We start from the raw sequence: 12,818 nt of genomic DNA, 5'->3' as shown, positions 1-12,818 counted from the left end.
CAATTTGAAAGTCACATGGTCTCGGTCACATATGGCAAATCAAAATGGTCAATTTAGAGTCATGACTCATAATTTTATAAAAAATGACTTCAACACTTTTTACCTACCTTTTGAAACTTTTCAATGGTTGTATCTTTGTGATTTCTGGATCTGCTACAAATGTCAAACTTGTATTGCCAACCATATCCTGTCTGATCTTATTACCATCAACTTTGACAGAAATTTTAGATTTACCCAGTCTACCAGGTGGCAGTCGACATTTGATTTGTGCTGTATCTAGACTATAAATAAACAAGTAAAAAAATCAAACCTTGTCAAGTTTGTAAACTGCTTAGCTCCTTTAAGCTAAATATTTTGCTATATACAAATGCACTATGAGCTTCGTCACTTTACCCTGGAAATTGACACTTTTTTCTGGGTTCTGTGGGAAGGCAATATTTAGTGATCTGGTCTATAACTGCAACTTTGAATGTACTTTTTTCAAGGATTCATGTTTTCCTTTTTTTTTTACATTAAAAACCTGTATGATTAACATAATCATTTTTATGAGATGTTTTCCTAAAATAAAAATAGTTTCTGGAGTCTACATTAGCTTAATATTAGTCTCATGTATATTTTTGGTACCAGTATATTTATAAATATCTAGATGGCATGCATACACTGCCTTTGAATTTGAACAATATTATTTTGTGTTGACCTCTTGACATTTGAAATTATTTATTTTACTTCTTTGGGGATCTTTTCCCTGTTCATACTTTTAAATCTATAAACATTTAAAAGATACTGAACTAGTGCACATTTTGTCGAGGGGCCACCTTGGTGCAGGATATTCTCACTGTGTTGAAGTTCCATTGTTTGCCTTTTGCTATTTTCTGCCCTTTGGTTGGGTTGTTGTTTCTTTGGCATATTCCAATGTTCTATAATTTCAAATTTCCGATCAAGCATTTTATAAAAGATGAAAATTATATTTGCTTAATGTGCTGCACACGGAGCACCATATTAGCATAATATAAAGTTATCATTTCGTGTATGTTTATACATACCTTGTAATATTACACACTTTATCATTCACAGTGACCTCTAGTGAGGTTCCCAAATAGATAGGATCTCCATGCAAGGTCAAAATTGCTCCTCCAGACACTGCTCTTTTATTTGGTGTTACTCTTTGTAATATTGGATTCTATCAATAAATATATCAATATCAATACATATCTATCAATAGTTCTAACAGTAAATAAGTAAGGTTTATGTGCTTTTCAACTTATTGTATATAATGAACAATTTCCAACTCATTTACAGTTTTAAATCAATGTATAGTAGATGTTCTCGCATTTTAGCCCATTATTCAATCCCTTAAAATAACAAAGGCTCCTATAAAACCGATGCTACATGTAAGTGTCTAGGAGTTTTATAATCTTCATCAAAATATTCTGCATAGCTAAACTAAATGTGAACACTAACAAATTAGGAAACAATTGCTACAATGTATGTAAAAGCTTCCTCAAAATCATGAAAAATACAATAACATCAAAGCTTTCTTATTCTAACTGTCATTAATTTCAGACGTGAAATCTGTAATACTTTAAAGTTTACAACTTACCATATATTGAAATTCAATATTATGGAATGTTTTGTTAAGAACCACAACATGTCCCTTTTTAACACCTGCATCACTGGCTCCAAGTATACAAACTATCCTGTAAATTAAACAAAGTTCCGTATACCATGACAAATCAGTATAGCAGATATTACATAGAGTATAGATGAATAAAAAAAATGTATAGCAATACATGCAAATAACTTTTTTCTTATTATTATATTTAAAGTCTAGAGTAGTTGTTTCAAGTTCTCTGCATTTACAAATACAATTTCTTGGATTCTTATTTATTGACAATCACCTTCACAACAGAAATACATTTTAGCTTTTAAAGGGGCACTAGCTACGAGATATATAAAAAATCTAAAGTTTGATTTTTTTTGTTCAATAAATAATGAAAGTGAAATAGTGAAATAACAATTCGCTTTTTGCAGCCAAAAAGGTTCAATTTTGTCAAATTACGCTAAGAAACATTAATAATTAGTTAATTCACTTGCAAGTGAATGAGACGACCTCTTCAAATCCGTATTCATGTTAACTTGAATTTAACCCCTAGCTAGAGATTAACAACGCATGCATTGTACGTGTACTGGTTATTTAAAGAAAAAGAATGTCAACAATGAAAGTGAAACTACAGTAAATCATTTGATTACTAATTCGATGCACACAAAATCATTCTTATACGGTTAAAGCAATGAGAAACATCTATTTTTAATCTATAAAATAAAATCAAACACACCTATAAAAATCCAATTGCACGTGTTGGTTTAATCTATTCATATCTTTATTTATGTTTACATCGCTTATATGGTCATCTGAGGTCAAATCGATGGTTAATTAGATGGCGTCTGGACTAAAATACACACGAAACGAACCTATATATTATCTACCCCATGCTCTGTAAACTGTTTATTTTAGACTTTTGATAGTTTGGATAAATGTTTTACATTGTTATAAATCAGATCGGTGACCATAAATTTGACAGCTAGTGTCCCTTTAACTGCTTTATTAGATCGGCAATGTCAAAAACAGGATTTCCCTATCAAATGGAAGCAAATGCTTTCATTTTATACGAAACTTTAAAACTAATATTCAGGAACTTCATATTATAGTTTCTGCCCTTCAGTGTTTTTCTTTAGTTCTAACATGTTGGTTTTTAGAGTTGACTAGTTAATAATAGCTATTTACAGTAATAAATGACTCTGAGTAGTATACTTACTCTCTGGCAGGTTGGTACAGATCACTATTAGGAATACAGGCTACTCCAGCAATTGTCACATTATTTTGTACATCAACAAATTCAGCACCAAGATTTCTTCCTTTGATTGTCACAATTGTACCTCCATAAATATGGCCTACCCGTGGTGTTACCTACAACACATACATTTCATATAGCAACAAGTTTGGATTATGTAAAAATATCCCAATGTTCAATCATCTTACAAAAGAAACAAAAATAGCAACATGTTAAGTAAGAACATAGGAAATCTATAAATCCGCCGAAAGAACCATAAATACAAGCTCATATCCTTGCTTGCCCAACATACAAGAAAATGTAAATTGCTCAATTTCACCACATAATCATCTAGTGTTATTTTTGAGACATTTAAATTCCTAATGGTTTCCATTTCTTTATACTGTGGGATCAATTACTTGCGTCAACACTGTAATTCAACTAATTTGCATTTATGACTAATTTCTCATTACGCCATTTCTAGCCAATTTTGCTGTGTTGTTTTTTTCTTTCAGCAAGAAGAATTTGTGTTTTATTTATTTACAGTAATTTATATTTGTGAAAATCGAAAAAAATATAGTATTCAAAAATTATACGATTTCGTAATTTGTTTACCATTCAAATGCAGTCTTCACCTGCACCACTAAAATCAATGAACATTAGTATTTTACAATAACTAAAGATATGAAATTGAGCAAACTTGAATTTGAATGATATCATATTAAGGAAGGTGTAATTTAGAGGGACAACAATGTGATGTTTGAAGCTTTTGTGTGGATTCTATTGACTTATATTGAAATATGGATGACCCCTTAGAACTTAAGTTACGTAAGTTAATTATTAAAGAGGTTTGCTACTCAGTTCAAAATAACAAGCTTTTCATAACACTAGTATATATCGATAGAGGATTAATAAAGGAACCAAAAGAACGGAAATCTTTTTAAAGGCCCGTTTGCATGTTTTCGAGTTATAAGAAATTGAAATTTTGGCGGGAAAATGTTCTCTTTTGATTTTTATAGTTTTATCATTGACAAGCTTACGTTTAAGCTCTAGAATCTTTCACAAAATAACAAAAATTTATAAGACTTAAACAGATGGCCTATAATTAGACATGTTAAAGATTTATAAAGGAAAATGGGGCTTAATGGGCAAAACTTTTCAGGTTTTTAAATGGATAAAACCAGAGGATTCCGAAATTCTGATAGAAATTCTAAAACATTACTTGCAAACATCCTTTAATACAATACTCATATTTGAAAACTAACCGTATCTATATGTGGACCTGGACACCTTGCTATTGCTCCTACTGCAGAACAGTGATCCTTGTATTGACATTGTAATGGGTTGTCACACCACTGACAATTTAGCGACTTACGAGATTGCTCAAAATTCTTACACAGACTACAGTCACCATGAGCCATTTTGTAGCAGCTGTATAGATACACTAAAAATTAAAACAATAAAGAAGATGTATGAAATTGTTTTGTTTACAGGATTTAGTTCACAAATACATAATGTTTGTGTTTGACCATTTGCCATTTGATTAATAACTTTCCGTTTTGAACTTTCTTTGGAGTTTAGTATTTTTGTGATTTTACTTTTCACTGAATAGTATTACTGCTTCAAATTTAAAATTTGATATCTTATCCCACCTGTTATCCCATCATTTTCTATTTCTGCTCCTCTACCCCATGTCACTCTGAGACTTGCCCCAAGGATACCACTCTCTGGTAGTTCATATGATCTCTAAAAAAGCCAAATAGAATACAAATTAATGTTAAAAAACTAATATTAACTCAAAGTCACTTCTTAGCACACATTATTCTTTATTGAACACCTTGTATAAATTGACCCATGCTGTTTGTACAAAGCAAGACATATATTAATAGCTTATCTGCGACCTTGCGTTTTATATACTGCTTCTGAGAAGGCAGGTAAAAAAATCGTCGTTTAATGATGAATAAAAAATGTAGGTAATAAAAAAAGTACTTATATACATACCAATGGAACCTGACACTTAATTTGGCTCTCTGACACTCTGATAGCCACAGCCTCGATGTTCCCATTACTATAGGCACCGGTTCCAATTATGCATGTATAATTAAACTCATCATAGGTACTAATATTGAAATTATAACCATTCGCATTCTGTAAATATTTAAAGTACATGTCATCTATTTAATCAACACTGTTAAAATTCTAAAAAATGTGAGGGAAACTCAACTATTGTTTTGTGACTTGATTTTCATCAAAAAATAGATATAAACCGAACAGGATGAAAACATTATTATACCTGTCGTTCTATATAAATCAAATACGGATAAAATGACCATTTTCCTAAGGGAAACAGTGTTAGTGACTACTTCCCCTAGGCACAATAGTTCACAAAATGCAAATCTACAGAGCGTTTGGGAATAGTCAATGACTCTGGGGAAACTAAAATGGCTTTCACAACTAAACATAATAACTGTACAATATTAAATATTATGTGACTCCGATGATAATGGAACTACAACTCTGTATACTTAGTTAAAAAAGAGATTTGACCTTTCATTAACCTAATAATGCCTCATATTGAATTGATTTCTTAACTTTTCCATTGACTATCCAGCACATTTCAGAATAACTTCACAAAAATGGCATCGGACGAATCTAACATAATCGCTGTAGGTCGAACAAATATTTGCTATGAACAAGTCGAGTTCAAATGTTTCTTATCAAAATGATTTACAATTTCGCCTGACATTATACCTTATATTATTGATACTATTTTTTCCACTATCGAGTAATCGGTTAATACTTACCCTAATCCCAGGAAAATAAGACCCAATGATGACTACTTCTTTACTGGTGTTGTTGTGTATGTAAACATCACCCGTTCGGTATTTGTTAATCTTTGGACAAAATGTGGGACCTCTTCGTTTTCTTTCACCATATATTTGCTACAAACACATTTAGAGAACTTATAAAACATTCATAAAAGTTTTCTTTTTTTTATTTTACACTGAAATAAAAAATAACTTAGAATAGAATAATTAATACCCAATTTATTTTAGTTTCCATATCTAATATAGCTTATTTATTGAATGTATTGAAGTATTGTCTATCACTGCACGAAAAATAATGCACTGTGTATTTTGTTTTAGGTAGATATAAGAAGATAGTGTATGAGTGCCAATGAGACAACTCTCCATCCAAGTCATTATTTGTAAAAAGGACGATCTTCAACACGGAGCCTTGGCTTACACCGAACAGCAAGCTATAAAAGAACCCAAAAGATTACTTGTGCAACACCAGTAAAACTGGAAAACCAACGGTCTAATCTGTATTAAAAAAAACAAGAAACGAGAAACATTTATTAACCACATTAACATACGAAAACCGCTGAACATTAGGTTCCTGACTTAGGACAAGTGCAAATAAATGCAGCGGGTTCAAATGTTTTCACATGTACCAACTTTCACCCTTACCTGGAACAATAGTGTAACATCACAACATGGAAGGACACACTACCCCTTTTATGAAATTCTCGTTATTCCGTCACTGAACTTCTGTTGGCTATGTTTATCATGGGTTGTTAAGCCAAAAATATAAATAAGGGAGCTACTGTTTGATTTTTTATAGGGAGGGGGGGATTTGGAAAAAAGGCAGGACAAGAGATTTGAGTAAAATAAAAAGACCGGATGAACAACTTTGCCAAACCAAAAGTCAGGATGACAATTTAGGTAAAAAAAACAGGATAAACTAATGAAAAAGGCAGGACCGAATAGAGTGAAAAATTAAATAACGCTGGATAGAGATTTCAACTTAAAACAATTCAGAACAAAATTTTTCATCCAAGCCCCTCCTCCAATAAAAACCAAATAGCTCCCTTTATTGATGGTTTTATTGGGTTTTTGTAATCAACAGATATGGTTACACTTCTTAATGCACTATTTTTATCAACTTAGCCTTTCAAAATCCTATATCTGTTAATGAAAAAATATAAAGTCACAATTCCCCCCAAAATACCAGATTCTCGAAAGGTACTTTTTTCCCTACTAAGTGTAAGGAAAATAATTTTTAAAGATCCTCCAATTTTACCAAACTGGCCATGCATTAATATGTAATGTCCAATACCTTATTTATATAAAATATATGTAATCAATATAACGTTGTTAACCCCCAATGCATTTTAATATTGAACCAGATGGGGGAAAAACAAAATCTAGCAAAAAAACGTCATAACCGCATCTATGCACTGAACCAATACGACGTTACCCTCCCCTCGGTGATCGTTCCTCATTAATGTCACAATATTAACTGATAATTTACTTTTTCGCATACCAGACAGCTTTATTTATCGGAAAATGCTTCGTTGGAACAGACAGTTACGATCATCTTTAATAAAAGTTACGATCATCGTTGATAAAAATAAATAAAAGTTACGATCATCATCGTGATTTCTTGTATCTCGAATTTCATTCTTCTTGTTCCTTTTCCATCATGTACGAAAAAATATTTCAATGGCAAGGCTTATAATGATATTTTTTTACCTAATACAAATCTGAAAAAAAAACTGTCAAAGTGCAGAAAAGAACCCTCTAAAATTTCACTAAATTTGTGTCCGCCATATTGGGATGATCTTAATTGCAGTTACGATCATCACGTTGACACCGGTGCTATACAATATCAATTGAAATGGCTCAACGCATTCAAAAGACATATGAAAACAAACAAGTGAGTATACATTTAACGATTAAATTTGATCTATGACACACTGTAAATACAAAATCAATCAAATAAGAAGTGAGAAACGTCAGAAAGTGAACCATATATTTTAACAAAGTGCCGCGATGTACATGATATAACGATGTAAACCTTTAGAAAAATACCGCCAAATAAAATAATTTCCAAAGGTAAAAGAAACTAATTTTGTAGAGTAATGGAGAACGGAAATGTTTTTTACAAAATGAGTAACTTTGTGCTTCAAAGTACGATTGCAAGAGTGAAAATGTATAGTACTACCAAACAGTTATCAAAGCTGGTATAATTAAATTATAAATAGAGAGACGAGATATAACTTTAAAAAAGTGATTAATAAATGACAAAAAAGCATAACACATTGTATCAATAGGTCAAATTAACACGAAAGTGCGATTTAATAGTACTCGCAGCTCCTGAAAGCTAGTTAACAGCCAAAATCAATCAATAATAAAAAAAATAATGCATGCATCAAAGACTAAAATCAACTAAAACACTTACCAGGCATTTAGTATTTTATCATTGACAGTCAAAGAAAACATGACTTGTGCAAATCCAAACATAAAGTAGAATATGTAAGTACATTAAGCAGGTCTTTTTTATTTTGTAAATTCTTACTTGGCTATTTAAAAAAAGCAGACAGGCTTGAAGTAGAATAACATTTTTCAAATAACAATAATAGAAAAGAAAAAAAATAAGAGCTGTTAGGATAGTAAAGGAAGTCACTTTAACATTAGTACTAAAACAACTTAGTTAAGATCACAACTTTTGCTAGGTTTATTGTTTATGACAAGAATCTTAATTGCAGTAATATGCATTAGTATTTTAAGTTTACATCTGTAGTTATTTTATCAGAAAAGTTAAACTAAGGAAATTAAGATGTAATGTAGATTTTTAAAAGACGACAATCACTTTAATGTTACTAATTCTTATCTAGAAAATATATATGGTTCAAGCTTTATATATATATAGTTTATTATTACCAAACATGTCTCTGTAAAGAAAAGACAAGTTAAGTAAGCTCTTACACAAAATTAAATACCTTCTACATTTCCAAACTCAACTTTTATTTTGTTAAAACTATAAAGTGGATGCAAGATTTCACTTTTGATTTGTGTTTATGATAATTATTTCATAATAATTACTTCTTGTGAAAATTGCTGTGGATTTGCAATGTATTTTTCTGCTATAAAGGATATAACATACACATAATTGGCAATCATATCACATCTCCTGATTTTATACTGACCTAATGTTACAGATGGATGTTCACTCATAAGTGTCCACTATTTTACTATTTTAACGAGGTACTGCTTCAGCTCTTATATTCTAACTCAGCTTGATGGTTATTTATAACGTATCAAATCCAAGACAACGTGGTTTTTATTTTTTGAACAAGACGATTATGATTAGTTAACACATGGCAAGAGTAAAATCTCTTTGTTCTTACTGTGTTATAATCTGGATAATGCACAGCAAATGTGTGCATTAACTACCTCAGATATACTGCACAGTTCAAATCTATTTTTATCTTAGGGGCGGTTCCTGGATTTTAAAAGGGGCGTCATTCTATCAAATTAAAAAAAATATCACCGAGTGTAGCGAGACTAAAGACAAAATTGACTATTTTAAGCTAAAACACGATACTTTGTCCACTCCAAGGGTTAAAGACCTGTTCGCCCCCACCCCCGAATCCGCCATCTGCCTTGAAATTACGACAAAGTTGAACTTCGTACAAACATCGTAGTTTCAAAATAGGAAAACGAAAGGTTTCTCATTCCTTTTTTTTTTTTTTATCTAAGCTGGGACATAAACTATTTAATTATATTTTGTGTACAACGTAAATCTAAACCAGTGTTTTAAAGTTAGAAAGACAGTTAAAACAAATTTTGGTAATTTCTGCCAAAAAAGAAATGTATCTAAGAATATCCGCCGAATAAAAGAAATCTGATTTGGATTAGTTTCAGACTCAATGGAATTATAACGACTTTTTGGATAGCTATTCCTATAAAAGGACTATTTTTGGATCGAATTTAATGAGGATCATATTTAAGTAAATTTAAAAACGGGGATTAGCTGGAAAAAGGGGGGGGTACCGTAAAGGTTTTAAAAGAGAAATGTATTTTCTGTTTATTTAACATTTTAAATTTAGGTAATATAACATCTTCCTCGGTTCTTTTTTTCTCTAAGCATATCATTGAGGGAAAGAAATTCAAAAGCAATTAATCTAATTTAAACTCAATAACCCTTGCAGTTATTTTTCTTTTCGTACACCAATTTGTCAAAGTCTTAATCGTCACCAATTAAATAAAAAATGGGAATAAACTTAACGGAAACGATAAAAATAAATATAGATCAATATACCATTAAATCGCAATTTTAAAATGAGTCTAAATATAAAAAAAATATTAATTTTAAACGTACCAAAGTCGTATTTCCCCTACAAGAAACTTTCCAAGGATCAGTGGATTGCGGAATAACGTCCACATTTCCAAAACGTTCACGTAAATTGATTGCGTCATGTGTTAAAACAGTTATTGGCCAATCAAAATCGGTATATGTAACTTAATCTGCACAGCACGAGATGACCCAATAACCCGAACTCCTACGTCGTTCGGGTTATTGGGTCATCTCGTGCTGTGCAGATTAAATGTCATATACCGACTTGCTTGGTCAATAACTATAACATATATGCTGGAGACTAGTTCTTCTACTTAGCATGACATTCCATGCTTCTTAAAATTAACTTAAAATCTAATTTATTTTTAATTTCTATTTAGTTAGAGCATTGAAGAAATGTTTAAGTCAACTTCAGTGGTTTAGCTCATTGTGTTTCTTCTCTATGTATCAAAAAAAAAAAAAAAAAAAAAAAAAAACACTGTCTCTCAGAAACGAAAAAAACATATTATTGAAATTTGAATCGGGAGATTCGTTTTTCTTTTTTATTTTATGAGTTGCACACAACCTTTAAGAGAACAGGGTTGCTGAAGAAAAGTGCAAGTAAATACAACATTATATATTTCAAGCAATTATGATATACATTTTAAGCAATAATGAAAAGCTTATTGCAAGCAGATATCTTTTTTTTTTATGAATAATGCAGGCAATATTTTCGAGAACATTATACCCTGTATATATAAATTAAGAAACCATGCAGAATTGTACAAAATATTAATCAAAAATGATGAAACATTCCTTTACTTTCATCTCGTCTAGAAGCATACGAGTGAATTTAACACCAAATCTCTGTGTGCAGAGTATACTATAAATGCTCTATTATGCAGAAACTTACGTCTGTGTGGTTAGCAACGGTATCATTAGCGGGATCATATTCAAATATCTGTGAACGGGTTGAAACGAGATAATACACATTATTTGATTTCTGCTAAAAAAAAATACCCTTTAGAATCTTTATACTATTTACATAAAAGTGTTATTATTTATCAGGAAAAGTTCAGATTTTGGTTAACGCCTGTCCAATATGAAAGCTTACATCTTATACTTGTATGTGTCCAACATGGCAATATCTGAATTGTTGATTTTGAAGAAAAAAATATAACTAAATGAATAAAACAGAAATCTTTAACCAATATCTACATATATTTACTACCGTACATTTATGATTAAAATTGGAATTACCTTCACTTAAATGAAGTATTGGGTACTTATACATCTAACACAAACACATTCAAATAGGTAAAAAAATCAAACATTAGACTTACACTAACAGGAAATACAGAGATAACAAAGGAGATAATAAACAACAAAACAATATGAAACAAACTAAATATACCGATAGTCTAGTTCTTCACTAACCACAAAAAAAACATTTGATCAATTGCTAAAAAGCTGTGTATTTGCGATTTGTGGATTGTTTTAAAATTTTGGCTTTACTATCTATATAATTCTGTTAGTATTAAAACAACATATATATTATATGTATACCATGCATATATTGGATCTGAGCGTCACTATTGGGTCTTATGTAGAAGTTTAGTTATAAATAAAGGCAACAGTAGTATACCGCTGTTCAAAACTCATAAATCCATGGACAAAAAACAAAATCGGGGTAACAAACCAAAACCGAGCGAAACGCATTAAATATAAGAGGAGAACAACGACACAACATCGAAACGCAACACACACAGAAACAGACCAATCATCAGACAAAACACCACGAGAATAACAAATGTAACATGAAAACCAAATACATGAATTTGGGATAGACAAGTACCGTGCCACGTCTTATCTCAATATCTCAAAAATAAGAGAAAACACAAACGACTCAACGTTAAAATGCAACACAAAGAGAAACGAACAATATATAACAATGACCATCTTCCTGACTTGGTACAGGACACTTTTATAAGCCTGGTACCTTTGATAAATAATTATACATACATTATTGCTAAAAATAGTCTGACTATTACAAGAGTTGGTCCTGAAGGTACACTTATTCTCATAAACACACCAGTCGCAAGCATAATTATTATCTGTACATGCTGTGCAACTGAAATGTAAAAAAAAATATCAAACAATGAATTCAGCTACAGAGTATGTCGGTATTCTGGTCACTTCCGTGGAAATGAAATTCACTACATTAAAAAATCAGTTGCAACAAAAGCAATATTTTATTATTTTAAGCAAAGTTTGACCTCTTCCATAAAATAATGATTTGTCCTGGTATACATTAAAATTTCTTTTTCGAATCACAATATTATATATTGTACTGACACTTACTATTATAGTCTATATGGAGTTTATCATATGGACACGATTGATTTGTATTTTGTTTGTTGCTGTTTCATCTTGGTATTATATCCTACCTTTCTTTTTTTTATCATATCAAAACAATATAAACTGAAACTGAATCAACTGTTTAATTGGAAATTCGTAAGATCCTTTCCATCATTCACATATGATAAATATACTTATTGCTTTATCTACGCCAATAAATCAACATTAACTGTAAGCCAGATATTTTTCGGTTTGTAAGTTCTGTGTTAACTACAGAAATTGAAAGTGGACAAAATAATTAAAAGAAAGAACTTAAATTCCTTAAGTTCTATAGAAAATATTCATGGATATTTCTTCATATTAACTACCTTGCAAAACTTCCACAGTTATAAAATGTGAAGTATCTTGACACAAACAGCTTCTTGGTTTCTTCTGATCGTATTGACAATGTGGCATTCTTGCTACCTGAAAAGATTAAACATTTATATATCAAAGTAATGGGGGTTT

At 30.8% G+C, this 12,818-nt stretch overlaps 1 protein-coding gene across 2 annotated transcripts in view; it reads right to left on the bottom strand.

Moving 5' to 3' along the window:
- The window catches only part of LOC139512632 (plexin-A4-like), a 43,377-nt gene that overhangs the window by 18,167 nt on the left and 12,392 nt on the right, over positions 1 to 12,818 (bottom strand). The window contains exons 8-18 of one of the 2 annotated variants that reach the window (XM_071300382.1): positions 12,680 to 12,776; positions 11,976 to 12,084; positions 10,867 to 10,956; positions 5,636 to 5,773; positions 4,833 to 4,979; positions 4,484 to 4,577; positions 4,097 to 4,275; positions 2,817 to 2,968; positions 1,601 to 1,697; positions 1,044 to 1,180; positions 108 to 281 (exon numbers count right to left, since the gene is read on the bottom strand). In XM_071300382.1, coding sequence (XP_071156483.1) covers positions 108 to 281; positions 1,044 to 1,180; positions 1,601 to 1,697; positions 2,817 to 2,968; positions 4,097 to 4,275; positions 4,484 to 4,577; positions 4,833 to 4,979; positions 5,636 to 5,773; positions 10,867 to 10,956; positions 11,976 to 12,084; positions 12,680 to 12,776 — 1,414 coding nt within the window. The remainder of the gene's footprint in view (positions 1 to 107; positions 282 to 1,043; positions 1,181 to 1,600; positions 1,698 to 2,816; positions 2,969 to 4,096; positions 4,276 to 4,483; positions 4,578 to 4,832; positions 4,980 to 5,635; positions 5,774 to 10,866; positions 10,957 to 11,975; positions 12,085 to 12,679; positions 12,777 to 12,818) is intronic. The other variant, XM_071300392.1, reaches the window with a different exon arrangement.

The sequence above is a fragment of the Mytilus edulis genome, chromosome 1 (genome assembly GCF_963676685.1).
Source record: "Mytilus edulis chromosome 1, xbMytEdul2.2, whole genome shotgun sequence".
NCBI lineage: Eukaryota > Metazoa > Mollusca > Bivalvia > Mytilida > Mytilidae > Mytilus > Mytilus edulis.
The sequence above is the reverse complement of the archived record's forward strand: the minus strand, read 5'-3'. Positions and strand labels throughout refer to the sequence as shown.